We start from the raw sequence: 26,247 nt of genomic DNA, 5'->3' as shown, positions 1-26,247 counted from the left end.
GCCCGGCACCGAGCGCTTCTGGGCCGGGTCAATGGCGCCAACGTCCTTCAGATACGTTTCAATATCCTTCTTGCGTGTGCGCATGCCGCCAAACTTGTCCAGGCGCACCAGCTGCGCCTGCATGTCGCCCTTCCCATACACCAGAATGGTCGGCAGGTTGGCGTCCGGGTAGTTGTGGATGCACTCGACCGACACAATCTTTGCAAACTTGGTCTGCTTGTACTGCTTTGCAAGCACCGACAGGTGTCTGTTCAGCAGCTTGCATTCCGGGATGCTGTCGCGGAACAGGTGGACGACAATCCACGACTCTCTGCTGGCCAAGGTCACCTCGCGCTTGTAGTCAGGCTCGGAGATATGGATGAGCTCACCGAACTTGTCGTTGGCGAGCTCGGCCTTCATCTCCGCGAGGCGCTGGGCACGGTACTGGTTCAGGATCTCCTCGTCCTCGTCGTCTTCGAGCTCGTCGAGCTCGTCGAGATCGAGGTTGTCGAGCCGGTGCTCGTGCTCCTCGCGCGCCTTTTCGACAGCTGAGTCGTAGATGTCGTTTTGCGTGATCTTGATTTGCTGGGGCAGGATGCCATGCTTGCGCAGAATGTCGTTCCACTCAGTATCTTCGTTCGGGTCCATTGTCAAGAGGCTGGAATAGGGGGTTCCTGGAGGGAGGGGGATCTCATGCGCATAGGCGCCAAAAGGATCCACTGGGTATATATTCGAAAACTCAGATTGGCAGATATATTGGGAGCCAGATTTTATTGCTTTGCCCACCGGTGAGCCTTCTACTTGCGGGCCGACTTGAACACGCGGGTCTGCTTGCCGTACTTTACCAGCACCCGCTGCTCGATGTTGTCAAGATCCCACTCGTGGTAGATAATCGAGAGCGTGTCCTTCATGCCCAGGAACTGCTTGTTGAAGTCCTGCGGCTGGCCTGGCTGCTGGCCCATGGCGCCCATGGTGCTCATGGCCGTCATATCGCGGGTTCCGTCGGCAGCGTTCTCTCCGCCTAGGATCAGCGAAAACACGCCGCGCAGACCAAACAGGTTCAAAAAGTACCATGACAGCGACGACACCCACTTGACATCCATGTTGGGCGTCATGATGCCTGACTGCAGCATCTGCTTGAAGCGCAGACCCAGCGGGAACGGCAGCTTGATCAGGATAAACCCAGAGAAAAAGAACTGGATCCAGCCCATGATGAGCGTCTGCGGAACGATGCCCATCATCTGCTTCTTCATGCCGTCCATCATCACCTCCATGTTCTTCGGGTCCGCCATCGGGTTCACCAGGCCGCCATCGTCCTTGCTGACCTTGTTCTTCAGGTACACGCCGTCCTCAAACGCCTGGCATAGGTACTTCTTCCGCTCAATGAACGCTGACGTCGGGAGGTACGCATTGTTCTGTGCCAGGAGCTGTCCGCGGATCAGCGCCTTGCCCTGCCGGATGTCCTTGAGCTCGGGCTTGGGCGGGTCGCCGGTCATCAGAATCGTCAGCTGGTGACGGAACACACCCACCAGAACCATGATGATCGTAATCGGGAAAAGCACCCAGTCCCGAATCGCCGGGTCCAGGAACATTGTCTGCTCCATCGTCTCTACCGAGCCGCTCATTGTTGTCGTCAGGAGGTAATTCTGCTGATAGAGGTGAATTTTAAAAAAAGGGAGGGGGAACAGACACGCGAGAGAAATTAACAGCCGAAAGCGCACAGCACGGACAAAAGACCTGTAATCGTTGCGTTATAATCTGCACGCGTGGCCCCGTCCTTCAACACCAACCAACCCTGAGGCTGCGTGTGGCCGAATCTTTTTTCTTTTCTCCCTCCCCACCACTCAATTTTTAACTCCTTCCTTCAGCAGCATACTCACAAATGGAACAGACAGACAGCCCGCGCAAAGAGCCGCGCTCGCGAAGACGTGGCCAGCACCAGCATCAAAACAGGAACCACGGGGAGCAGTCGCCCCGGCACCCACCGAGCACCAGCAGTCGCAGCAATGCCACCCCGCCTGAAGAGGAGAAGGATTCGAATTTGCCATCCGGCTCATCATCTGTCAATTCGAGGCAGCACGAGGCGAGGCGGTCGGCCTGCGACAGCACAGAGCGACATCAGCCGCCTGCTGGCCAACGCTGGTGCGTCCACCGCTACCTACGCGAACAAAGCAACTATCCGATACACCATTGAGCAGCTGCTTGTTCTCAAGGAGAGCCCGCTTGTCAAGCCGCCAACCGACTTCTCACCGTTCACACCACCACCCAGGTAAGCTACCGGCTAGAAAGCCCATGTCGTGTGGGAAGCCCCCTCACCTTTTTCTTTGTATGCTGACTCGGACCTGCCTTTGGTCATTGCGCAATATTAGGCCAGACCGGCAGGCAAAGCCCACGGATCAGGCTGCAGGTGCGCGGTCTAACCCTGGCTCTCCGGCAGCCAAAATGGCAGTGCTGGCCAGGACAGCAACGCGAGACGCCAGAAGGATATTGTCTTGGCCCCGCAGCGGCCGTTGGACCCGTCGTATCGCGGCCAGAACTCGACGCAGCGTGTTTTTGGCGTGCCTCGCAGCAGTGTCAGCAATGGCAGTATCGCCAGCAACGGCAATAGCAACGGCATGCCGCCCGATGGCGGGCTATCAGCTGATGTCCGCGTTGGCAGCAGTTTGCGAAACTTGGCTCACTTCTGGCTCGTCGACGAATGGTGGAGCTAAGGCAGCCAGGCAAGGCACCCAGTCGCTCGGTAGGCGTGCAAGCAATAACGACTCCAGCAGCAGGTCGGGTGCAGCGTCGTGGCGCTCGTCAGCCGGCGTTGGTGGGCCTGGCGGTGGACGCAGCAACTATCACCAACACCAGAGCCACCAGCCCCATGCTGGTGACTTCAGCTCGATGGTGGAGACTGAGCGCGGCCAGCCAGAGTGGATGGACGACGATATGGCGTATGACGAAAACCAAAGTATGACCAAGATTAACGACATCGAGGAGTGGAAGCAGCGTATGAAGAGGCAGTCGTGCGAGCCCACGCAGGGTTCTGGATACACCCATGACCAGCCGCATCTTGTGCCTACTGGGGCTGTTCATTCGGACGGTGCTGCCCGTGGATCACGGTTCCTGCGGCTCTTCCAGCACTCGCAAGAAGACGACGCAGTTGCTGGACAGGCCATGCAGGCTGCTACTCAACCCACTGACAGCAACGCGGCCGATGTGCCACAGCCGGACTGACCAGGTGTCCAAGCTATTCAAGGTGCTGGGGAGCAAGGTGAGCGTTGGTGCTCCAAATGGCAACATGCTTGCAATGCTGCAGCCCCAGCAGCAGCAGCAGCCGGACACAGCCCCAGCAGCAGCCAGCCGCCTCCACCTATTCCTGCTGAGGCTGGTCTCTTGGGTCGTCTGGGGCTGGCTGGCTATGCCGCTAACCCTGCCGCTCTTGCTGCTGAAAAGCCCGCAATCACCCTTGCCCAGCACGTGCAAGTCAATGCTGCTGTGGTGCACGCCCCCGAGCCGCAAGGCTGATTCACAAAAGAGCCTGGCACCGCCTGCACCGACCCATTGCCCAGCACAAGTCGGCCAGCCCGGCGCCAATCAACGAGGCACTGCGCGGAATTGTCCCAACATCGGTTTTCCGCAAGAGTATCCAGTCCGGTGGCTCGCCTGCCGCGGCCAAGCGCCCCGATAGCGCCAGCTCGTCGTCCAGATCAGCCACCCCTGCCCGCAACCTGCCGTCGTGGCTGGTCGAGCTCTCACGTGGCCGCCCCGCCGCAGGGGCCACAGATGGAAATGGCGCGCCGCTGATTACCAACGACACGCTTGGGACACACGACCTGATCGATGCGCTTGAGCGGGAATTCCCGGCGCTTTCAGTCAAGCCGCGCCCCTTGGATAATCAGTCGATATCGTCACTATCTGTGCAGGCCTCTGTTGGCGTCCCGGGCGACATTGGGTCCATCAGGCGTGGCAGTGTGGACACGGTAGCAACCGACCGTCAGACTGACGCTGTGCTTATTGCCAATGATGCCATTACCGCAGCTGTCTCTGGCACCTGCAGCAGCTGTTCCTCCCCCTCCTTCCCAGCAGCAGCATCATCAACATCACCATCAACAGCAGACACCAGTGTCGGCACCCGAGTCGTCGAGTGTCGCAGGCAGCCAGCCTACAATGCAGCAGCCCCAGCAAATGCAGTTCCTAGTGAACCAGGCTGCAGTGCACATGTCGCCCAACAGTGCCAGCAGTGCGAATGGCAATATGACGACACCCGAGCTGGCGCAAAGCCCCAATGCACAAATGCTGCCACAGAACATTGTGGGCCAAAGGTATCCCCCCGCAGATGATGCCCGCTGAACAACACGATGATTCCCGGTCTGATCCACCCGTCGGTGATGCAGGGCCAGATGCCGCCCCCTCACATGCCGATGATGCCGCCGCCGCCCCATGGGTTCCCGGCTGGAATGATGTATGGTATGGCACCGCCCCCGCATGGCATGTTTGGCAACATGCCACCCCCACCAATGTCATTCCCGATGGGCCAAATGAACGGAATTCCTGCGCCGATGAACGAGCACCAGCAGCTTATGCTGATGAAGATGATGGCAGAGGTGCCCCCGCAGATGATGTTTGGCCAGATGCCACCGCTACCTCAGCAGCATATGTCGGCACATGGACCGAGTCCTGCCCCAGGCATGATGCAGTCCAGTGGTGCTCCGTACCCAGGGATTCTCGGTATGGCTCAGGCCGCTGATGGACATAACTCGGCTGGTGCCCAGGATCCCTTGCATCCGTCCCAGCAGCACCAGCAGTAGGCACCTTGCCTTTAAATTTTCCATCCCTATTTTTAACCCGTGTGTAGAGCCCACTCCCTCACATGTGCTGGCGACTTTGCTTTCCAATAAAACTATTTATATGGCAGCAGGTTGCTGGCTTTGCAATTGTCTGTGCCGCGATACCACCATCGTTCTTCATCAGACATCACATTGGCGACATCTGCTAAGACCGCTGTGAGCCATTAGCTGCCACCAACTTCGGATCTGTGGGTTCCAGTATATCTAATAGCCTAAGGCTAAAGATGATGGCTGCCAAGTGTTGGGCCAGCACGCCCTGGATTCTAATGGCCACAAGCAGCCCTTTGATCACTGCTGATCCCACTGCGCGACTCGATGTGCCTTCGTGCCGCGCGCTTCTGTTTCTTCTCCTGTTTCTTCTCAACCACAAAATTCAGAATTTCGTTGCAATGCCCACTTTTACACCTATAAACGCGCAGGAGGTTGCAGAGGCACAGCCTGGAGACGTTGGCGACAAGGCGGCTGTGGGCGTTCCTCACGCGCATTGTCGAGCAGCAGGTACTGAGCAACACAGCAGCCTTGGACCTGCCTCTGGAAGGCACGTAATTGACTAAATATTTGTCGTAATTTAGGTCCGGGACTGCATTGGAGAGCTACAGTGACTGCATTGCGGCTGTGGAATAAAGGACCTATCGCCGAAGCACTGGCTAAACTTGAGGAGCTTTCGACGTCACCACTCATATCGATGCAGCAGGTAAGGAAGCGCGCTTCGAGACAGCCTGTGTTGGTTAAGAAACGGGCACTGAGTAGTGCCATGCTAACGGCGCAGTTTTCTGTAGGACAGCCATATCGAGACCGAATGTGACGCATACTGCAACGAGTATGGTGGTATCACGATGAGCAGGCTTCGGTCACTGGTATTCAGGGGGATAGGGTCGCTGGTGATTCAGACAGCTAGTCGGGCGAAACATGGATTAGTCTTTCAGAACGTGGGCACACCGCGGTTTGAGATCACCGACTATGAGCTCGAGCCAGAGCTGGCAGAGGCAGCACACAAAGCGGTGGCATCCATTACAACGGCCATTAGGTTTAGCCAGGCCGAGACGACGACATATCTCCTGCTAGCACACAGCGCAATTCTGGCCGGGTGCCTTGACATTGCTACCTCGGCTCTCAGCAGTGGCTTGCAGGCGTCCAGTGGCCCAGTAATGCTTCCGGAACTGCAGGCCCGAGGGCTTGTTTGCAGCATGGATGTCGCTGGTGCACTGGTGCGGCAACTGCACAGTCCAGCGCAATGGTGGTGTTTGAAGACGTTGTGTCAAGTTGCTCTTCTGAAGGGCGATTCTGACATGGTCGAAGCGTATAGCGGCGCTGTTTCAGGACGCTGGCGTCGCCGCCGACAGTATTCCTCTATGTGCTGAAGACCTGGGCAAGATCCGTCCTGCACCACTCCAGCTTCCGCCTGCACCACTGTTCAGCACTTTGCATTCCATACAGCGGTACACATCAGATGAATCAGCGAATACACTGCCTGAGACCGTGTCGCTCAGATCTGGTGGATGGATCCGTGGCGCTTTTTGACGTGGGACAGGCTATCCTTGGCACATTTTCTCAGCTAAGCGACCCCCGGGTCGCCAGCAACTCGCTATTCAGAGAGATTAGCTTTGAGTGTCACAAGCAGTACTGCTACCGACGATACAGCTAGAACCAGCGACATGGACAAGCCAGCCAACTGTGACGATACTGCCGCTGTCCTCAGTGGCGAGCATAAGATTGAAGTGACTGCACCTGAGTTGACAAAAGTGCCGGACGGGAAGGGCTATGATACCAAGTCTCCGACTACAGGTGATGAGGAAAAGTCAGCAGATGCTGATACCCCCAGCGGTCATAAGCGCCGAGAGTCGTTCTCTGGGGACGAAATGCCCACAAAGCGCAGATCAACGAGGTTTATTGAGCGGTCGACTTCAAGCCCTTGCAGGGTCAACGCCGGGCACTGCTGGAACAGGTACGCTTAGCGCTGGAAACCGCGTCCCTTCGATCCGCAGCAATCAGAGCTGCCCTCTGTCAATGAAGGCCGATCAGCAGGGCTCGCCAGCTTATGACGAGGCAAAGAGCAGTACCGAGGCATGGTTCCGGTCTATCAGCTTTGGGCGGCAGCCAACATATTCGGGATTGTGGACCACAAGCAAGAATGTGGCACGCTCCATTGCGCTTTATCTGAACCGCAGGCGGCAGCAACAGCGGCAGCGGCAAAAGTCCAAGGACAAGTCGGAGCTGGAGACCAGCGAGGATGCCGCAGGGTGGTGCCTCGAAGCCAACGCTGAAGACAACGGCAGTCATCTCTGCCAGAGCAGCAGGTACCTCGACTCGCTGAAGCTCCTGCTTTCAGCACAGACCAATGGTGACCAGATACCTGCGAAAGATGGTCTGCACTGTCAGCGAGCAGCATATTTCGGTAGACGAGTGCAGGCGGCTATTTGATGGTAATGACGGCGTAATCGACTTGCTGCTGCGATACTACGACAGACTCTGCATAGCACTATGCTCCGACGTGCCTGCCGGACAGTCTGCCGACAGTCGCCTGTCTGAGACTGCCCTGCGCACGCTGGAGCAGGTTCATGAGGCGATAATTGACTGGACCAACGACTCGCTTATGTCGGGGATGTCACCCATGGACTACGAGAAGGCTATTAGGTACGGCCTGGTTGCGTTGCAGCTGTTGAGCGGTGTTCTCATTCGGCAGCTGTTACCAAGCGATATGTACCAGTGCATGCGTGCCGAATGGATCAGGACAACAGATAGCGTCTTGCAGTCGGCCATGCGCGAGCAGGTGTATCAAAATCTCGACCTCGAGTACCGAATTGCCAAGGAGTGGGCCGACTACGAGCTTGCGGTGGTTTCTAACGATGTTGATCTTGCTGAGCAACACATTGCCCGCTGCGAGGAGCTGTTTGACACGCTGCAGACACAGCAAGGCGATGGCAGCTGGATGGGTAGCACCAAGTGTGCGTTCTCTGGGGAGCCAGTGACGCTGAAGCTGGTCAAGAGTCGACGAGGACACATTGCCTCGTTCCAGGCGCTGGTCAAGGCTGAGTCGGCGCTGGCATCAGACAAGGAAGGCGCAGCACGTCGACTCGAGTCAATCGTTAGGACGTTTACCGCTGGTGAAACTGCTGGTGGGTATTTTTCGTTTGTGCAGAAGATCGCGACAGTACGGCTCTTGGCGTCGATATACAACGAGCAGTCGCAGACAGGCAATGAGGCCCGGCTCGTTGTCATCGAGCTGTTTCTGTACATGGAGCGATTAGTAGCAGAATGCGGTGACTCTGACAGCGATACAGCGTCGGTGCCGCTACGTCCTATTGTTGGCAGGTGCGTGGACTGCTTGCAGCGGCTGGGCGAAATTGCTCAGGACGACTCCCAAGTTTGGGAAGAGTTGGCACGGATGCTGGACACTGCGTTCTTTTCGACTAGCTGCATGCAGATGCTGGCACTGTCTCTGGAAGTTGCGGCCTATTTCTCGGTTGACCAACCAGCTGAGAGCCCTCTGGCTGTCTCGCCAGAAGCGACACTGTCCGTCATGGCTACTTGGCTTGTTGCCAAGCTTTCGGCTGACATTCCGGCACTTCCAGTGGCAGAGGAGTTTGCCTGTGTGCCACCGAACTGTTCTGACGAGGCAGTAGATGAAAAGGCAGCTGTTTCCGACACCGGTGCCGAGCCTACAGCTGATCCGCCCCAGGCCCGAGGATAGAGACCCAGACTCGCAGAAAACCACTGGCGACAGCACAGAGTCATTGGACAAGTACACGCTGCTTCTGTCGGCAGTCCATGAGCTGTTCGGTGAGCGTGGAATGTGCACTGTGGCCGATGGCTGTTTGCTCAAGCACCAGATGGCAGTATGCCGGAAGGCGTTGGATGACGATCGCGACAATCTGGCATACTGGGATACAACTGCGTCATGTCTGCGGTGCCTGTTTGACATTAAGCTGTACAGCAGCCGGACATCGGTGCATGTCTGCGAGCATTTGGACATGGACGAGGCGTCGGCTGGCCTGGTGTACCGCCTGGTGGAGCCCGAGCTGCTGGACACTGTGCGTAGCCGCAAGGGGACTGGGCTGCGCAGCGATCTAAAGGCAGTTGTGGACCAGGCGAGCGCTGCTTTGGGCGAGATAGACGTGGACGGGATCCCGCATTTGAGCATGAACATGGACATATTGGATGGGTACCTGGATGGCACGTCGATGCCCACATTCGCCGAGGTCGAGCGGTCCTTGCGCTATTCGAGTTATGACAAGCCGCTTGTCAGTCTGCCGCTAAGGGAAATTCGCCAGACCAGCCGGTTCCCCGATGCATTCTGGTCGCTGCCATTTGTCCGGGCAACAGTGCAGCATGACCTGCTGCGCTCGCGGATGAAGTCGGGTATGTCGCGCGCGATCCAGGACTATGATGAAGTCATTGATGATTTCAAGCTCAATGTGGCCCTGCATCCAACATCAGCCGAGGCCTGGCACCATCTGGGGAAGGCATTCTGGGATCTGTCGGAAGAGATCCTCTTGGGAACGGCGAATGAGATCATTGAGCAGCGTTTTGATGTCGCCATGTTGCAGCGGTCGGCTTTATCGTGCGTGGTACAGGCGAAGCAGTACTTGGAGCCGCTACCTGTGGAGGCCGATGTGCAGGAGAAGAGAACTGGCAAGGCCCAGAACGAGGACTACTGGTGGTGATAGCGACAGCGAGGAAGTTGAGCAGGCGATACGGCTGCATATCCGCGTGATATCGACGGCAGGTAAGCATTCTCTATACTATCGGATCAAGGCCGCTGCCGCTATTGGCGCTGAGGGTTCTGCCGTCCAATGTTTTGCCTAGCGACGACGAGGATGAAAGCGGGATCTGTCGCTAGCCAGCGCTGGGACACGGGCCGGTGGGTGAGCGATAGACCGCAGCAGCGACTGGTGCCGGTGGCTGCGCTGACACGCTCGCTCACCAAGCGCTACGATTCTCCGTCTGATGAGCGGGTGTTTGCTTTGGCACGAGAGATGTTTGCGCTGGTGACTGCGCTGGACAAGACCCACTGGAGGTGGCCTTATATGCTTGGAAAGTCAATCGGCAAGCTCGGCGAGTTTGCGACTGCCTAGCGCCAGCTATCTGAATGCGTGCTATCTGGCAGTGTCGGGCGGGAGGCCGTTTTCGTCAACTGCGAGCCTGGCAAGTGCGGCGCCCACTGTATCAGCCAGTGCATCGACCGCATCGATCTCTGCGGGGTCGGGAGTGCCGCCTGCCATCAGCCATTCTGCATCAGCCTCGATTGCGCGAAGGCCCAGCGGCTGATGCCCAGTACAAGCTCATCAGCTCTGTTTCCAAGCTGCTCTTTGCTGGAGAAATGGATCCGGCAACTGCTCTCCGCTTCCTGACAGCAATGCCGTACTCTCCGTTCGTAGGCGAGGATACGTCCAAAGCCCAGGATCAGTCAGCCGATGGCAGCATTAACGTCGGGTCCGTCTCCGAAGCCAGAGGTCCGTTGCAGTGTTCGAGCAGATCCGCGGGGTGGTGCAAAAGATGTGTGCATCCGACAAGCGTCGCTGGCACCACCGGCCATGCTACCTGCTGGCGTGGATCGAGCACCGTGTGTTTGGCGACTCCGAAGCAGCCAAGCAAACGCTGCTGCCGCTGCTCCAGATGCGCAACCAGACGAAGCAGCTGGCCAGCTTCTACAAGACAGACTCGGAAATGCCCGGCAAGCACTACCTTTACCTGGAAAAGTACCTGCTGCTGTTTATCGACACGCTCGTGGCGACAGCCGACATTGACAGCGTGAAGCTGCTGCGTCGCAAGCTGAAGCGCTCGTCGGAGGCCCTGTATGAGCCGTCGGTGCTGCAGACCAGGATAGGCAGCGCGTATGTGCAAGTGCTCCAGCACCTGGTTGCCCGGCTGAACTGCCCAAAGTATGTGGTTGATGAGCAAGGCAAGGAGCATATTATTTTGCAGAAATCGCTCGAGGGTGCAAAGGTGGAGCAGGTGTACTCGGTTACGCGGCACTGCAAGCTGAATCGTGGCCTGTATAACCATGTTCGCGATATGGCCATGAGCAACATCACCCACTTTGTTGAGCTTAGCGAGCATTTGGGCGGTGTGCTCAACATACTCGAGAAACGGCAGCAACAAGGAGCCGCCGATCCGCACCCGGGGTCTTCTCAGACCACTGCGATTGACGTGGTGAAGTCGGCTGCCGCAGCCATTGACCAGTATCTGGCCGACGCCAGGCGGGCAACTGAGCTGCTCGAGCTTGTGCTCGAGGAAAAGAAGAAGCACATTGACGACACCACTGTGCTGGGGCAGCTGGCAGATATGCTGGCCGACCTGTTTATCCGAGTACTGCATGGCTACGGGCAAGACAAGCGGGCTGTGCATCCGCCGCCATACCAAGAAGGTGATGCGGCCGAGCTGAAAGAGTTCTGCACCCGCTCCACGGCGATGCTCGCACCGGCAGGAGCCTGACAGCAGATCACAGCGCGCCGAGGGCAGCTCCTTCTGGCAGGATGTTATTTTTGACGCGTCGCGCAACGAAAGCTCGCAGCAGTACAAGCTGCTGGACCCGCTACTCGAGTTCAGCATTAACCGACTGTTGGACGCTGTGCGCGATGCCAAGGCTCAGAAGACCAATACGTTCTCGTACAGATCGCAGATTGAGGTTGTCGTGACTGTGCCGCCGCCACCACCTGCCGCACACTCTCCACTGCCAGCAGCAGAACATCAGCCACAGCCTGAGCAGCAGCAACCGCCAGCCCCCCAGGGATATTTCCAGTAGCAACGTTTCAGTGAGATAACTATGTATTACATGTCGAGGGAAGGGGAAAAGTTCATCTAATGTGCATGCTTGCGGAAGTAGCTGGCGATGTTTTCATACACCAGGAACGTGATGATGTTTCCGGGAAGAACGCGGACAAGCCCAGGGCCGAATCCCTTGTAGAATCCGCCGAGCCCCTCCGACCGCCCAATCCTCGCCATTCGCATCGCCGAGGCCAGCGTATGCCTCGCCAGCAAGCTGCTGCTGCTGCTGCATGCGGGATCGCAGCACCTTGGCTCGGGTAGGTCACTGCCAGCGCAAAAAACTTTGACGTCGTGGACATGGCGGCATATTCGAACGACGAGAACTTGTCGACGCTCTGGTTGGGCCCACGGACCCGCAACCGCCACTTCTTCATCTCCTCGTACGCCATGAACTGCAGGCCGCCGTGCGGCACACCCAGCAGGCCGGGCGCCAGGCCCTTGTAGAGCCCGCGCACGCCCTCCTTCGTTGCAATCTGCGTCAGCCCGTGCATCAGCCCGCGGTACGCGCACGGGTCAGCCCGCGATGTCGTGCACATGCGCGTTTTGACCACCCAGAGCGGATTGGCCATGCACTGCGTCAGCGCTCCCGCCATGGCGCCTGCCGCCAGGTGCTGCGCAGCCGACAGTGTGCTTGTTCCCGAGGCCTGCCACTGCTGACGATGTTCCGGCCATCTGGTCTTTGATCCACGTGTACCATGCAAAGTACAGCCCCCAGCTCGCGCAGTTGCCCGCCAGGTTCGGCACCAGCCCGCGGTAGAGCCCGCCGACGCCGTCGTGCCTGAGCACATGCCGTGTTGCCCGGATCGCCCGTCCTACTATGGCGTCGTTCTGCGATGCTGCGTCCACCTGCAGCCTGATTTTCACCAGGTCCAAAGGATGCAGCGCTACTGTCGAGGCCACTGCCCCGCCGACCCCTGCCAGCGCATTATCAAGCGAGAGCGACCCCGAGAACGATGCTTGGCTTCTTTGTCATTGTTGTCTGTGCCTGCATTATGTGGAATTACTAGTAGGAAAAATGACAGGAGGCCGTAGATATCAGTGAAGGAGATAAAGCAAAAGAGCGGGAAGCGCGCTGATTAAGCAATGCACATAAGCCCGGAATCCCCCTGTGGGAAAACCGCAGGCCTGCTAAATATTTGCCCGCTCGCTTTTTTGCTGCGCTGGCACGGGACCGTTTTCGACGGGAGGCGGAGAATTTCACGTGGCAGTGATCGGACGATGTGATTGCGCAATTGTATCAAATGATTAAATAGGCGTGCAGCATTTGCGCTGTTTTTCGCACTGTCTCCAAGCCCAATATCAGCGGCGGCTCCTCGAGCAAAGAGCGCAGAACTCTCTCTTTTTATTTCGTTGCCCGTATCCAACAGAAAATACGAAAAAATGGTCAGCATCGCAGCCCGTCGCAAAACAGCAGCGCATCCATCCCCTCGGCAGGGCGCATCAATCGGCAGCAGCCGTGCTAATAGTGAAAATGTTATCCCACCAATGTAGTCGAAGAAGGCTGGAAAGGTTAAGGCTCCCGAGCAGGTCATCAGCTTCGGTCCCCAGGTCAAGCCTGGAGAGCTCGTTTTCGGTGTGGCTCACATCTACGCCTCGTACAACGATACTTTCATCCACGTCACTGATCTGACTGGCCGTGAGACCATCGTTCGCGTTACTGGTAAGTGAAATGTCGCAGCTCTCCCCACCGGCTGAGCCGGTCCCGTCAAATCAGCCCTTAGTTCTTCTCGGGAGTGCTGGAGGGCGCGGTGTCTGTTGTCGCTTTTTGAAATTCCCCTGGGTTTGCCGTCCGCGGCTGAGTGGCATTTCGGCATTGCGTTGCATTTTGGGGTTGGAATGGGCTGTCTCGTGTAACGCGCACCTGCAGGGCTGTGTCCCGCTGGTATAGCGACCGAGCATCTCTGGCCGCCCCATACCCTGCTGCATGCTATATCTACGAATGCACCACTTGGCCATGGTCCATATCAAGCCGTTCCTGGCTTGTTTTGGGCGTTGATGAGTTTTCCCGCCGTGGGTCTAAAGCACAGCTGCACACGTTGCGCCCTCCATGCTGGCATCGCAAGCGTCTGTGGCGCTCGTGGTGCTAGGGAACAGCAAGAGTATCGCCCTGCTCTAGCTGCACCCTGCTCTCCACGCCGCGGCCCGTGCCGTCGGTCTGTGTTCCCGCCCGAAGCGCAATGGCAATGTCGCTAGCGGCAGACGGAGGGACTAGTGGTGATACACGTACTCTCTCTTTATGCCCAACCCATGCACTTGCCGCCTCGTCGGTGTACTAATATTGCACATGTGTTTTCCATAGGTGGTATGAAGGTCAAGGCTGACCGCGACGAGTCGTCGCCGTACGCTGCCATGCTTGCCGCCCAGGACGTTGTTGCCCGCTGCACTGAGCTCGGCATCACCGCCCTGCACGTCAAGATCCGCGCCATGGGTGGAACCCGCACCAAGTCCCCCGGCCCCGGTGGACAGGCTGCCCTCCGTGCCCTTGCCCGCGCTGGCATGAAGATCGGTCGCATTGAGGATACCACTCCCATTCCCACCGACTCTACCCGTAAGAAGGGTGGTCGCCGTGGTCGCCGTCTGTAAGCATTTTCTGCTTTCTTTCTTCATGGCTGCTGCCAGTTGCGCCTACCTTTCGGTGGGCCGTTGCTGGCTTTGCCTCTGAATAAAATTTAAACCCGTCGCGAAATAAATGCAATTATTGAGCTGTATGTTGTGAAATGTATTGGCAAGGCGCTACCATGCGGGCAACTGAATATCCTATTGCTGTTGTTGCTGCTGTTGCTGCTGCTTCTGTGCCTTCTTCTCGGGCACGATGTGGAAGTTGACGCCGGTCAGCGTGTGCTTTTCTGGCGGCAGACGGACGCCATATTTCTCTGGAATCAGCGGCAACGGGTGCTTATTACGCTCCTCCGCCAGCTCCAACAAAAACTCCTTCTCGGGCGGCGACGTGAACGAGTAGTTTACGCGGCCCTGGATGGCCAGACGTACGTCCTCCATGTCAATCTCGTTCTTCTTTGCGTGCTCGGCGTACACGAGCGCGTCCTGCAGGACATCCACTGTGTATCTGTGTGAGAACTCGAGCAGCAGGTTGATGACGCTTGGGTCGCAGTCTTCGACACCCCGAGACTGCAGCAGCAGCGCCATGATCTTGTAGTCGCGCGGTGTGTCTTCGGGCTTATTTGGTGTCTCCTCCATTGGATATACAGATTCCCCCTGAAGGCAGATAAATATGAAATATGTACGCTAGTGCTACTACCTGGAACGCAGTCTGCGCGGGTTCTGCTTCTCAAATCTAAACCTTTGTGTTCGCATATAGCTTTACGGGACATCAGCAAAATCACGTGCATACTCGCCCTAGCTGCTGGCCGTGTGACGGACTCCCAGTACTGATCAGGGGTCTGGCCGATTAGCCCCGTCGCATAGAGATGCTTCCTAGTGGATGGAATGCGGCTATAAACCGCGGGATTCGATAGGTACTGTGTTTAAAACCGTATCCCACTTTCAAACACCACCACATCCTGGCAAGTTACTAGGTATCTGCATTTAATAAACCCTTTCATTCTAATTGCAAAAAACTGGTACTAAGGTGCAGTTTTACTTTCAGTTGTATGACATGTCAAGACCATATACAATTGTGATGCCCACACCCATCGAGAGCTGGATCTTCAAGGGGATGGATATCCATATCCGCCTCTACCTGTGGATACGGTATTAATGGATGCAAGACGTCCTCTGATCCAACTGCACATTGGGTTTAACGTGGAGCGCCAACCACTCGGTGGCTGGCGAGCTAGTAGGTGGACATGTAATACCACTGCACTAACATACTTTGGCAGCGCACAATTTAAATGCAAATCTTTATATCACATTGCTCTGCATAAACTACTTTCCAAGGTAAAATACAAAGCTATTTAATAGTGGTTGAGATAGTTCATTGGTATGCGCTTGATATTTTTGGGGTGTTGATGCTGAGAGTAGTTTATTTTTGCCAAGTCTATTGGTGCAACCTGTATAGTTGTGTATAGACCATTAAAAGGATGTGCAAGTGTATCTTACAACCTATTTGTGCATAGGCAGCCTTGAATAATTAAAACTAGGGCTAGAGTGAAGGTCATGTTTGAACCACCCCTTTCATCTTCATTCCCGTTATTTCTTTGAACAAGAGTGAAGGCCTTTTGTAGATCCATTCTATCGACCGTTTGACTAGTGTGAGAGTAGGGATCAATTCAGGAAAGAGAGAAAGTGTTGGAGAGTGAGGACAAGAACGCAATACTCCAGTACCAACAGTATTGGTGCTTGCTCAACTGTTGTATACCCGCTATATCAAAATGCGGTAGTTCAAATAGAGAATTAGGTACAGCCTACAGCTCTCCATGGTTTTTGTTGTTTTAAACATCCACCGCTTGCAGCACATGTTCAGAGCATCCACAAGAACTTGGCAATGGTCATTGTCAAAAAGGAAAATAATAACTATTGCGAGTGTCTTTCTTGCCAATATGAGAAGCATTCATCGCTACTGTTGTGTCTCGGGTACAATACACTTGGATAGACAGCTTCCTGCAACTATCTGGAATACGTTTACTCTCCAAGGACCTTTCCACGACGTGTACTGAACGTATGAAATATGCCCTATGAAAGAAGGAAGGAGGAATCGTTAGATGAAAGAGGCGGGTGCCCGTCTAAGTAGTGGTATTAGTCGCTTGGAACAGTATGAATGGCAGTTGTAGCCTAAGGGTCTTAATCCATGGATTCCTAAAACCATGTGGGCTTGGAGCCACAGCAACCACGTGCATACACTATGTGGATTCCATGCACAGTGCCGAGATAGGAGGTGAGAAGCTTGCACGTTGGCACTTGGCCACTGGTTGAAGAATATCTGGCCGAACAGGCAGCCAGCAGAACCCCTTGCTGTCATGGTGGGTTCACTCAGTGGTTTTGAATTGTCAGCTCTTAGTACTGATAGAAGCTTCCGTTATTTGACCAACAAACTCGCTGTCGCTCCATATTCCAAGAGTAGTATGATAATTTCCACAGCCTAACCCTGTTCTTTCGAATAGGATTGCCAGCCAAAGCGCCAGACGCTTAGATCCTCAGAAGAGGAGACTACCTAGCCATGCAATGCACTCTGCGCACATTTCCCTCCGTTAGTTTGCTCTGGATCCATCCTATTAACCAGATACAACATGTACCGCCATCTGACAGTCCCCGTTGGAGGGAGGTTCAGAAATGTAAAGTGCGCAGCTGACTCCTCCCATTTCGTCTGCCAATAGGTGATGCGAATGTGTAGCGCCTTCATATGCTTGCTGTTAGAGCCACTCTGTGCCTACCATCGTTGGTATTTGAAACCATCTCATTGCCAGTCCAGTTGGCTTTTATCGGGTGCCACCGCTAAAGAACAGATTAGCTAGTGACATCTATGCTACCTTGAGCAGATTAGCAGTGCATGGCCGCTAGACGGTGGCCGATACTCAACAACACCTAGCCTGATGCCGCACCTCGTTTTGGGCAGTCCGGAATCTGATCGCGTATCCAATTAAAATCATCGAGCTCTGTTTACTTTAGAGGAATTTTAACTGGCAACAAAATTACAGTTCGAATTGCAGCGATTCGTCCCCTCTCTCTTGCCGTTTCCGCATATTGTTCGTTAAATACTTTCATTCAGTGTCAAATTTGTATTCTCAACATGTCAAAGACCCCAGCCAGAGCATCGGCGCCGTCAGCTTTCAGTCTGCAGACGCCGAACCAGCCGCCGCGGCAACTTGTGCAGGCCAACGACAACGGCCACTTGCGATCGCAGGCACCACGCTCCACGGCCGGACGATTTCCAATGAGCGGTGACTCCACTGCAAGTCTGCGCTACAACCGCCCTGGACCCTTGCAGCGCACAAAAGGCGCAAAGGGTGCGCAGTACGACCGGTTTATTCCGAACCGCTCGGCCATGGACATGGAGTCGGCGCAGCTCAGTCTGGCACAGGGCAACAACAAGTGCCTCGACAGTGCTGACCTGGCGTTCCAGAACATAGTTGCAAAGGGACTGGGACTAGACCCGAATAAGCGCATTTTGGCGTTCAAGGCAGAGGCGCCGGGCAGCGATAAGCCCGACTTGCGGCAGACGCACGGCCAGCTAGCCTTGAAGTCATCTGCATCGACGTCAACTAAGCGCCGTATTCTGAACACCCCCGAGCGCGTGCTCGATGCGCCTGGGCTTATCGATGACTACTATCTCAATTTACTGGACTGGTCGTTTGGAAATGTCCTTGCAATTGGGCTTGAACAGAGCGTTTACATGTGGAATGCGAGCTCGGGGGATGTGAGCAACCTCTGCCAGCTCGAGGGTGAGGAGTACATTGCGAGCATCAAGTGGTCAGCGGATGGATCATATCTGGCCATTGGCACCAGCGAGGGCGACGTGCAGATCTGGGATGCTGAGTCGCAGACCAAGATCCGTACCATGTCGGGACACCAGGCACGCGTCGGAGTCATGTCCTGGGACAAACACATTGTATCATCTGGGTGCCGTGATGGCAGCATCTGGAACCACGACGTGCGTGTATCTAACCACAAGGTTTCTGAGCTGATCGCGCATGAGAGCGAGGTATGTGGGCTGACCTGGCGCTCCGATGGCAATCTGCTGGCCAGCGGCGGTAACGACAACTTGGTGAATATATGGGATGCCCGCTCGAATGTGCCCCGGTTCTCCAAAACACAGCATACGGCGGCTGTTAAGGCGCTGGCATGGAGCCCGCATGAGACCAACCTGCTTGCCACAGGTGGCGGGTCGTACGACAGACATGTTCATTTCTGGAACACCACTACGACGGCACGGCTGAACTCGATCGATACTGGGTCGCAGGTCACTTCCATTCAGTGGTCGACAGAGTATAAGGAGCTGGTTACGTCGCATGGGTACCCGCACAACCACCTGTCGATTTGGAGCTACCCGTCGTTGTCAAAGGTGGTGGATATCCCGGCACACGACACACGGGTTCTGCATACGGCTCTGTCTCCGGACGGCCAGACACTAGCCACTACTTCGAGCGACGAGAGCTTAAAGTTCTGGCGCCTGTTTGAGACGCGCGGAAAGACAACGAGGTCAAGAAAGGGGTCGCCGTCGTATGCAACGGCAGGATCGAATGTCAATGCCAATACCAGCTCACTGGGTATGTCGCGCCCCTCGTATATCCGATGAGTAGATAATGTAACATGCCACTACTCAACATGCTCCTTTAGTAAATCCTACGACATGATGGGTGGAATCTGTGGGGTGGTGTTGCTTTTGTGGTGTTGCTGCCGGTCGGATGCCCTACTCAGATTTTGGGCGTTGCTCTAATTTGCGCATTGCCACCGCGCACACTCATGCACTACACTAGGCAGAAGCAACCGGTATATTCGATGACTATTGTCCGAAGAATTGTTAATCTGGTTCTCTCAGCGATTGTCTTGGGTGCGAGCGCCACCCAACAGGGAGATGCGATGACGATGCTCGGTGGTCGGTATGCAAAGCATTTGCAGTTCTGTGTTGATTCGCAGTATTATTTTGTTTTGACAAACGATCGGCAACTAGTTTTTGCGCTGGCATAAAAAATTCTTCCTCGCCCAACTTCCCCGCAGCCAAGTTCCAGGTGTTCCACTATTAGGCAGGTGGATAAGGATTGTGGAGACAGCGCGTTCCTTGGAGCATCTCTTTTCTGCTTCTGTGCCTTTTGTTGCTTTTCTCTATTACACTATTTGACGTCCCGGGAAAATGAAGGTGGTCGTTCCACGCAGCATCAGCTTGGACAGAATCGACGAGTGCCTCTCTGACATGCACAGCGAGTTCGTGCACGTCGACGACGCGCAGCCTGCGATCGAAGCGGAGCTGACAACCGGCCAGCCGTTTATCGTCCTGGGTATGTTCGATTTCACAGTCTACAATGCGCCCGGCGGCCATGTGCGGTGCAGCTACCAGTCGCGCAACTACGTGACAATGATATTCTCCTACACACCGTACCTGTTATACTGGTGGTGGCAACTGGACGAGCGTGGCGGTGTGCTCATATACGACGAGCCGCCGCTAGTGTATTTTGTGCACGAGAGCAGCCGGGGTGCATTATACGAAAACGCCATGGATTACAATTCCGTGGTCGTGTATTTTACAGAGCGCAACATTGCAGAGTTTGCAAGGATCACGCGAGTTAAGCGTATGTGCAATGTGGATTTGTTCATTGTATATATGGACGGCGTCTACGAGTGCTTCGAGACCGGAGACACTGGCAGTATGCTGAGGTTCGGTGAGCGAGCCAAAGACAAGGTCATAGAGCAGGTTCGCAAGGATGCTAAAAATCTCCGCGCTCTGCGCAATACTGAGGAAAAGCTGGATATGCGGTGTCGGAAACGGCGCCGCGTGGAGCGTTTCAGGCTGATGGACCGGCATGGCCACATGGTGCAAGATGGTGTGCGCTTCCGGCTCAAAGTGGCCGGCTTCCGCAGTGGCATTGGCGAGGATATTGCAATCAGCTTTGCTGGCGGCGAGATGACAACGGTGGCCGGCGGCGGCGACAGCTTCGTCTGCGAGACCATTGATGGGATCGCGTATTTGAAGCGCAAGAATATGTTTGTGTATTGTCCGGGGTGCGCGGGCAATGCGATCAGGCTGTCGCCAGCGTTGCCGGAGAAGAGGGAGCGGCTGCAGCTGCATTTCATGGAGAATGGGGCGGTGCGGCTGACAAAGTGGGATGAGGAGGTGTTTGCACATTGCGTGTGGGCGCAGCAGCCAGCCGGGTGTGTCGTCAGGCTGGATGACAGCCCCGATATGCGGCGGTGGGGTCCGGCCGTCGAGCTGCTACTTGTAACATGAACCTGGTATTTCCGGCTAATACATTGCGTACATTTCTCAATCACGGGTGGTTGATCCTTTGGCAGAATCTAGGCCGTGATCGGATCTAGAGAAAAAGCAAAAAAAAAAAAGCTAATTTGGCATTTGGCCTCTAGCTTTTTTGAGGGGTGCTCTGTTCTTCTCTCTCCTGGTCTAACCAAACACACCAAAAGGTGCATATTATCTACATACTTGACAATACAAAGCCATGGGTCGCAAGCAGAGATCAGCCAACTTGCTGAACAACCTCCCGCAGCTGCAGAACCTGATCAAGCGGGATCCGTCGTCGTACCGCGAGGAGTTCAAGCAGCAGCTGCAGCACTTTGAGGCGTCGCTGGCGATTTTCGAGCTGAAGCCAGACGAGGAGGCGCGGGAGTTTGGCGAGCAGATAAACTTTCTCTCGCAAGTAGCCAAATGCTATCCGCGCGACTGCATGCACTTCCCGGACAAGCTGATCGGCCTGCTGCAAAAGCACTACCCGGTTTTGAACTCGGACCTGCGGCGGTCGATCGTGCAGGCGTTGATACTTCTGCGGAGCCGCCGGGTGGTGTCGAACATGAAGGTTATGCCGCTGTTTTTCACGCTGTTCCGGTGCCGCGACAAGCCGCTGAGGGAGCTCCTGTACAAGCATATTGTGAATGACGTGAAGCTGGCAAACAAGGGGAAGCACCGGAACCACAAGCTGAACAAGGCGCTGCAGGGATTCATGTATACGATGATTACGTCGGCCGATGCGCAGGACAAGCAAGGGGAGGGGGCGATTGCGGCGAAGAAGAGCCTGGATGTGTGCGTGGAGCTGTACCGCAAGGGCATCTGGACGGACGCCAAGGCGGTTAATGTGATTGCGCAGGCGTGCTTTTCGCCGATCACCAAGGTGATGATGACGGCGGTGCAGTTCTTCTTGAACCCAATCAAGAAGAAGAGCGACGGGGACGAGTCCGACTCGGACGGCGACGTGGACAACTCCAAGGCAGGCAGCAGGTACGTGCCTTTGTCGATGGTGCAGCACCAGAGCAATGTGACGAAGAAGACAAAGTACCGCAAGCGTAAGCTGGAGCGGATCGAGCGGCAGTACAAGCGCGAGCAGGCGAAGCGCACGGGCGCGTACTTTGACGACGACGCGGAGGAGAAGAAGGGCAAGAAGAAGCAGGTGGTGGTGAATTTCGAGGCAATCAGCCTGATCCACGACCCGCAGGGGTTCACGGAGAAGCTGTTTGGGAAGGTCCATGCGGCGACGACGGCCACAAAGCGCGGCGGCGGCTCGGTGGAGCGGTTCGAGGTTAGGCTGGCGATCCTGCGGCTGGTGTCGCGGATGATCAACCACCACCAGCTGCAGTTGCTGGCGTTCTACCCGTTCTTCCAGCGGTACCTGCAGCCGCACCAGACTGAAGTGACCCAGATTCTGGCCATTCTGGCCACCGCCTGCCATGCATTTACGCCGCCGGATGTGCTGCAGCCGCTGATCCGGGCGACAGCCGACAATTTCGTGGCCGACCACTGTGCGCCTGAGGTCATGTGTGCTGGACTCAACACAATCCGTGCGATTGCCACGCGGCAGCCGCTGGCGGTGGATGCGGATCTGCTGAACGACCTGATCCAGTACCGCAAGCACAAGGACAAGGGCGTGATGATGGCGGCCCGCAGCCTGCTGGCGCTGTACCGGTCGGTCAATCCAGAGATGCTGAGCCGCAGGGACCGCGGCAGGGACGCGAGCATGGGGGAGGGCGTCAACATCATGGCGGCGTTTGGCGAGGCCAGGCCGGCCGAGGGCGTGGAGGGAGCGGAGCTGCTGGAGGACGAAGAAGAGGCTGGAGGGGAGGACCAGGAGCAGCTGGAGGCTGGATGGGAACAGTTTGAGGCTGCAACTGATAGCGAGGAGGAGGAGGAGGAGGAGGAGGATGGCGAGGAGTGGGCCAACGCTGACGATGATGACGAGGCCGTGATTGAGGTTGGATCGTCTGATGAGGAAGAGGGAGGAAGGAGGAGTGGCGACGAAGAAGAGGCTGTGGTGGAAGCCGTGGTGGAGGCTGTGCCAGCCAAGGCGGCGCCCAAGCGGCAGCGGATCGAGATGACGCGGTTCTTGACGAACGAGGACTTTGACCGGATTGACAAGCTGAAGCGGCGGCAGAAGAAGGGCACGCTGCCGACACCTGTCCGTGTCAAGACCGACGACTACTCCGATGATGATGAAGTCGACCTGTCAGACGCGTCGTCCTCATCATCATCAGACAGCGAGAACAACGACTACGTGGACAACGTGGACATTCTGGGCGACTACCACACGCGCAAGCGCCGCAGAAAGGCCACGTACGAGGAGCGCACGGCGACGATCATGGCCGGACGCGAGGGACGCGACAAGTTCTCGAGCTCCAAGGCCAAGCGCGACCGTGACGGGCGCAGTCTGTCGAACAAGGAGAAGCGCAAGACCAAGGACTACCGCATGATTTCACACAAGCGCGGAGTGGTCAAGAAGGGCAGACGGAGTCTGGTGGAGAAGCAGCGCAGTCTGCGCAAGCACATCGTCAAGCAGAAGAAGAAGGGATTTTAAGTTTTGACGGTTGCGCTTCATGGCCACGCTCCGTGGTAGGTTTGTCTATTCCTCAAGCTGCATCAGCTCACTATTCTTTGCGTTCAACTAATAGAACTGTTCTTAAAAATCGAATCGCTGTGCAGCCTGTCTGCCCTGAATGCTTCATCCCTTGCAAAGCTGTAATCGCCGGCAAACCCAGCGAGTACATGAGGCGGTGAATGGGTGGGCGAATATACCTTTGCAGGTTTCCAAAACTCTGATGCTACTAGAAATGACACCCACTGTACTGCTTATCAATGCTATTTGTCTTTGAAGCGCAAACATATTATGCATGTGGCTAGAGTGTGGTTTTTACTTATATACGAAAGAAACATGTGCACTGTCTGTAGTCATTGAGAAATCCAGAGTTTTACGCCCAGTTACTGACAGTTGCGACGAGCGTTGCGCCCATGCCAGTCTCGCGCGACTTGAACTCATACGGCGCCTTGGGACTGCTCACAAAAAGCGAGAACCCGGTTCCCTTGGCTGCCGCAATCTTGCACTGCTCAGTGGCATTGATCTTAATCGGCTGCTTCGTGTCCTCGACATAGAACGTGAACTCATTGCCCAAGAATCCTGGCTTGTTGTCGCCATTGACCGTGGCCTCGTCCCAGGCATTGGCGACAGCGACCTGGAGCGTGATGTTCAGGGGCGGGACAGGAGTGTTGAAGGCGGCAGCGTCAGCTCGCAGCTCAGAAGACGGTCGGGTGCCTGCGTAGCCTCCGAGGGAAGAGTGAAGCCGAGGAGTGCGAACTTTTCGGTGCTTGCCTTTAGCACAGGCTCTGAGCCGTGGGTTTTGGCAGACTCAATAGGGGCGGACTGAGATCCAGGAGTCCTTGAAAGCAGCGACTGGCCCGTAGGTCTTGGAGTTGACAGCGGCAGCGAAGGGTGCGGTCAGGGCGAGGAGAGTGGTGGCGATGATGGTGGCCTTCATTGTAGATTCTTTGGAGAAGTTAGTTGTTCCTTTGGTGTCGAAGCTGGAATGTATCTGTTGGTAGTGATGCTGGAATGTGGGAAGCATGTCCCAGATCGCTGCCCTTTTATACTGGGGATTCTGTGTTCGCTGCGCAAGACTGGTCCAGGAATAGCTTGCACTGCGATGCCTAGAGGCTTGACAGCCGTTTTTTAGAGCATGTAAAGACATCAGACTCCGCAGCATAGTGACAACCCAGACTTAGCCATGACAGCACACTGATTCCAATCTATGACAACCCTAATGATTTCTTCCAACATACATCAAGATTGTAAATCAGCCTGCTACTCGTTGTACATGCCCTGAGAATAACTTTAGATCGAAAGGCCAACATAGTGTTAGGCTGTCAGCCCTCCAAGCTACATCAGCACTTTACATAAAATATTTTGAAGCATTCTTCCCTTGGTAGTCTTCAGACTACCGCCTTAGTGGGAGCTACGTATATGGCAAAACTTAGGACAGCCAAATATCTTATCTTTCGAGCAACCCTTTGCTATGATAAGCATTGAAACAGAAGTAGGTGTAACCGGAATGAAATGAAGTAAGCGATATCCATCTGCATGCCAGATAGTAGTTAATATATCCTTCAGCTGGACACAGCAACAGTGGTCAGAAAGATGGTGACTTTTTGAGCCAAATGTAGTCATTTGGATCAGCGGAGAGCTACAGATGTTTTGGCTCAGGCATCAAATGTGGGCTATAAGGCTGCCGATGCCCAAGCCATAGTCCATGCAGTGTAATAGGCGGTTTATAAGCAGCCCGACACGATACTAAAATATCGTGTGCGATTGTAGAATGTTGTCCGTGGGTTGACCGACAAGAGACAGCACTAGCATCTCCTTTGTAAAAGGCTGCTTGGAAATAATCCAGCAAGTCGCTACCATGGTTGCTAGTAATGTATAAGGCTCTTTGAAAATGCCTTGCCTCAGCGAATGATTGCCAGTAGGGTTTATGACAGCAGCTTTTGCCAGGCAGTCTGACTTGGGTCAAACCACTCAGCTGTCACCATTACAGCGTGTAGATGCCGAATAGTATTTTCAGCAAACGAAGAGCGGCAGATCGTCTTACATAGGACGCTCCGCTGTTTAAGAGATTAACAAAGAGCTACCGGCACCCTACCGGGGTTAGCTGCTGGAAGGCCACCCGTTCATCGTGAACAGTTTGGGTGAATCCTGCAATCGGTGCCCAGCTTCATCGATTTGAGCGTTGGCGATGTGGTCTTCAATCTCTCGCTCAGTCCTTTTGGCATCCATATCAACCTTACCATTACACGAGTACTTCATGATAATGTACTCCAGCGAGCTGTTGTTCGACGTATTCTGTGGGAACAGCGCGGATATTTGCGGTGTCTGGCTGCAAGAGAGCCTGGAGAAGACTCGCAGTATGGAGGATAAAACTCTGCATTCTCCCAGTCGATAACGCAGACAATCTTCCCCTTGTTGATAAGGATGTTTCTGGGCTCTAGATCATTGTGAGCTAGCGTGAAGGGCATTTCAACCATCCTTTTCCAGCCGGCTGCCAAACTTTTCACGGCATGTGTCACTAAGCCTGCCCAAGATGAATTCCTTCGTTGTGCTGTACGCTGCTGCGGGCTTCCCGGCATAAGCTATCGCTCATTTGTAGTATGTGTCCTGCGGCTCACTGCACTGTAATCGTCCCTATCTTGTTTATAGACGAAACCAGTTCATCCTCGGTTTCATCAATGGGATTTTGGGTGATAGCCTTCAGCCCTTTCCATACAGAAGTGCTTTGGCCCTTCTTCAACAATCCCTAGGCATGGGGAGCTTCCCCGTAAGCATCTTGATTATTGCCACTTCATGAGCTACGTCTCCTTACTTGTACACCTTATCACCCTCGCATCGTACGTTTCTCGTCACCCACATTGCTTTGAGATATTGCCGAGCGAGAGGGAGAAAGTGAAAATATGAAAAACGAAAGAGAATTAGGTTTGCCGGGACAGTAAGGGTGGGAGAAGGAGCTGCAGTCATATCCTCAATATGAAGAAAGAATAAAGACACTTTAGGCTTCTCCTGCATGATCACGCCGTTAAAAGAGCATATGAATAACGCGCAGAAATGCAGCAAACTTTTGTTCGATTTCGCAGCATTACCAGGAATCACTGAGCCCTACTAGTGAGCCAGAGCCACGTACAAATAGCAGCAGCAGCAGTGTTGGCTGCGGGTAATCCTATACGCCGCTGGTCATATCCGCAGCCCGAGGCACTGCTCAGCTGGGTGATGGCTGGTGCCCAGAGAATTCCTGGCTGTCAATA

At 55.2% G+C, this 26,247-nt stretch overlaps 15 protein-coding genes across 15 annotated transcripts; 9 read left to right on the top strand and 6 right to left on the bottom strand.

Moving 5' to 3' along the window:
• Nucleotides 1–15: 15 nt before the first annotated feature.
• On the bottom strand, nucleotides 16–624 carry DL89DRAFT_205625 (thioredoxin-like protein; the record flags this gene model as incomplete). Its single annotated transcript, XM_040884071.1, has 1 exon — nucleotides 16–624. A coding segment is annotated over one exon (609 nt), but the record flags the coding sequence as incomplete, so codon positions are not given.
• A 152-nt stretch (nucleotides 625–776) lies between these two features.
• DL89DRAFT_274009 (uncharacterized protein) lies at nucleotides 777–1,571 on the bottom strand (the record flags this gene model as incomplete). Its single annotated transcript, XM_040889130.1, has 1 exon — nucleotides 777–1,571. One exon carries the CDS (start codon nucleotides 1,569–1,571, stop codon nucleotides 777–779), a length of 795 nt encoding a protein of 264 aa, XP_040746241.1.
• Nucleotides 1,572–1,796: 225 nt separating this feature from the next.
• Nucleotides 1,797–4,895, top strand: DL89DRAFT_265075 (uncharacterized protein). The gene is made up of 9 exons (XM_040886505.1): nucleotides 1,797–2,070; nucleotides 2,093–2,248; nucleotides 2,349–2,393; nucleotides 2,417–2,669; nucleotides 2,692–3,180; nucleotides 3,203–3,245; nucleotides 3,299–3,462; nucleotides 3,534–4,286; nucleotides 4,359–4,895. Exons 1-9 carry the CDS (start codon nucleotides 1,862–1,864, stop codon nucleotides 4,770–4,772), a joined length of 2,526 nt encoding a protein of 841 aa, XP_040746240.1. The 5' UTR covers nucleotides 1,797–1,861; the 3' UTR covers nucleotides 4,773–4,895.
• Nucleotides 4,896–4,986: 91 nt separating this feature from the next.
• Nucleotides 4,987–6,319, top strand: DL89DRAFT_84325 (uncharacterized protein). The gene is made up of 3 exons (XM_040892148.1): nucleotides 4,987–5,309; nucleotides 5,384–5,505; nucleotides 5,591–6,319. Exons 1-3 carry the CDS (start codon nucleotides 5,036–5,038, stop codon nucleotides 6,170–6,172), a joined length of 978 nt encoding a protein of 325 aa, XP_040746239.1. The 5' UTR covers nucleotides 4,987–5,035; the 3' UTR covers nucleotides 6,173–6,319.
• Nucleotides 6,320–6,957: 638 nt separating this feature from the next.
• DL89DRAFT_84373 (uncharacterized protein) lies at nucleotides 6,958–8,617 on the top strand. Its single transcript, XM_040892149.1, has one exon. The coding sequence runs from the start codon at nucleotides 7,150–7,152 to the stop codon at nucleotides 8,500–8,502; it is 1,353 nt and encodes a 450-aa protein (XP_040746238.1). The 5' UTR covers nucleotides 6,958–7,149; the 3' UTR covers nucleotides 8,503–8,617.
• Nucleotides 8,618–10,307: 1,690 nt separating this feature from the next.
• On the top strand, nucleotides 10,308–11,246 carry DL89DRAFT_255064 (uncharacterized protein; the record flags this gene model as incomplete). The annotated part of the gene is made up of 1 exon (XM_040885315.1): nucleotides 10,308–11,246. One exon carries the CDS (start codon nucleotides 10,308–10,310, stop codon nucleotides 11,244–11,246), a length of 939 nt encoding a protein of 312 aa, XP_040746237.1.
• A 350-nt stretch (nucleotides 11,247–11,596) lies between these two features.
• DL89DRAFT_277410 (mitochondrial carrier) lies at nucleotides 11,597–12,970 on the bottom strand (the record flags this gene model as incomplete). The annotated part of the gene is made up of 4 exons (XM_040889442.1): nucleotides 11,597–11,748; nucleotides 11,862–12,209; nucleotides 12,238–12,535; nucleotides 12,862–12,970. The coding sequence occupies 4 exons, from the start codon at nucleotides 12,968–12,970 to the stop codon at nucleotides 11,613–11,615; spliced, it is 891 nt and encodes a 296-aa protein (XP_040746236.1). The 3' UTR covers nucleotides 11,597–11,612.
• Nucleotides 12,971–13,076: 106 nt separating this feature from the next.
• On the top strand, nucleotides 13,077–14,162 carry DL89DRAFT_220785 (40S ribosomal protein S14; the record flags this gene model as incomplete). Its single annotated transcript, XM_040884472.1, has 2 exons — nucleotides 13,077–13,239; nucleotides 13,879–14,162. Coding segments are annotated over 2 exons (447 nt in total), but the record flags the coding sequence as incomplete, so codon positions are not given.
• A 115-nt stretch (nucleotides 14,163–14,277) lies between these two features.
• DL89DRAFT_265071 (transcription factor TAFII-31) lies at nucleotides 14,278–14,828 on the bottom strand. Its single transcript, XM_040886504.1, has one exon. The coding sequence runs from the start codon at nucleotides 14,772–14,774 to the stop codon at nucleotides 14,337–14,339; it is 438 nt and encodes a 145-aa protein (XP_040746234.1). The 5' UTR covers nucleotides 14,775–14,828; the 3' UTR covers nucleotides 14,278–14,336.
• A 2,695-nt stretch (nucleotides 14,829–17,523) lies between these two features.
• DL89DRAFT_220912 (WD40 repeat-like protein) lies at nucleotides 17,524–18,768 on the top strand (the record flags this gene model as incomplete). Its single annotated transcript, XM_040884482.1, has 1 exon — nucleotides 17,524–18,768. The coding sequence occupies one exon, from the start codon at nucleotides 17,524–17,526 to the stop codon at nucleotides 18,766–18,768; it is 1,245 nt and encodes a 414-aa protein (XP_040746233.1).
• A 97-nt stretch (nucleotides 18,769–18,865) lies between these two features.
• On the top strand, nucleotides 18,866–19,242 carry DL89DRAFT_84304 (uncharacterized protein). Its single transcript, XM_040892147.1, has one exon. The coding sequence runs from the start codon at nucleotides 18,936–18,938 to the stop codon at nucleotides 19,158–19,160; it is 225 nt and encodes a 74-aa protein (XP_040746232.1). The 5' UTR covers nucleotides 18,866–18,935; the 3' UTR covers nucleotides 19,161–19,242.
• An 81-nt stretch (nucleotides 19,243–19,323) lies between these two features.
• DL89DRAFT_255059 (uncharacterized protein) lies at nucleotides 19,324–20,415 on the top strand (the record flags this gene model as incomplete). The annotated part of the gene is made up of 1 exon (XM_040885314.1): nucleotides 19,324–20,415. The coding sequence occupies one exon, from the start codon at nucleotides 19,324–19,326 to the stop codon at nucleotides 20,413–20,415; it is 1,092 nt and encodes a 363-aa protein (XP_040746231.1).
• Nucleotides 20,416–20,641: 226 nt separating this feature from the next.
• DL89DRAFT_265069 (SDA1-domain-containing protein) lies at nucleotides 20,642–23,063 on the top strand (the record flags this gene model as incomplete). Its single annotated transcript, XM_040886503.1, has 1 exon — nucleotides 20,642–23,063. The coding sequence occupies one exon, from the start codon at nucleotides 20,642–20,644 to the stop codon at nucleotides 22,979–22,981; it is 2,340 nt and encodes a 779-aa protein (XP_040746230.1). The 3' UTR covers nucleotides 22,982–23,063.
• A 309-nt stretch (nucleotides 23,064–23,372) lies between these two features.
• Nucleotides 23,373–23,936, bottom strand: DL89DRAFT_290701 (uncharacterized protein; the record flags this gene model as incomplete). Its single annotated transcript, XM_040890114.1, has 2 exons — nucleotides 23,373–23,693; nucleotides 23,823–23,936. 2 exons carry the CDS (start codon nucleotides 23,934–23,936, stop codon nucleotides 23,373–23,375), a joined length of 435 nt encoding a protein of 144 aa, XP_040746229.1.
• A 1,100-nt stretch (nucleotides 23,937–25,036) lies between these two features.
• DL89DRAFT_265068 (uncharacterized protein) lies at nucleotides 25,037–25,939 on the bottom strand. The gene has a single exon (XM_040886502.1). The coding sequence runs from the start codon at nucleotides 25,576–25,578 to the stop codon at nucleotides 25,255–25,257; it is 324 nt and encodes a 107-aa protein (XP_040746228.1). The 5' UTR covers nucleotides 25,579–25,939; the 3' UTR covers nucleotides 25,037–25,254.
• Nucleotides 25,940–26,247: the final 308 nt, after the last annotated feature.

Source organism: Linderina pennispora (genome assembly GCF_002104995.1).
Source record: "Linderina pennispora strain ATCC 12442 chromosome Unknown DL89scaffold_2, whole genome shotgun sequence".
NCBI lineage: Eukaryota > Fungi > Kickxellomycota > Kickxellomycetes > Kickxellales > Kickxellaceae > Linderina > Linderina pennispora.
This window is presented reverse-complemented; position numbering and strand designations above follow the sequence as displayed.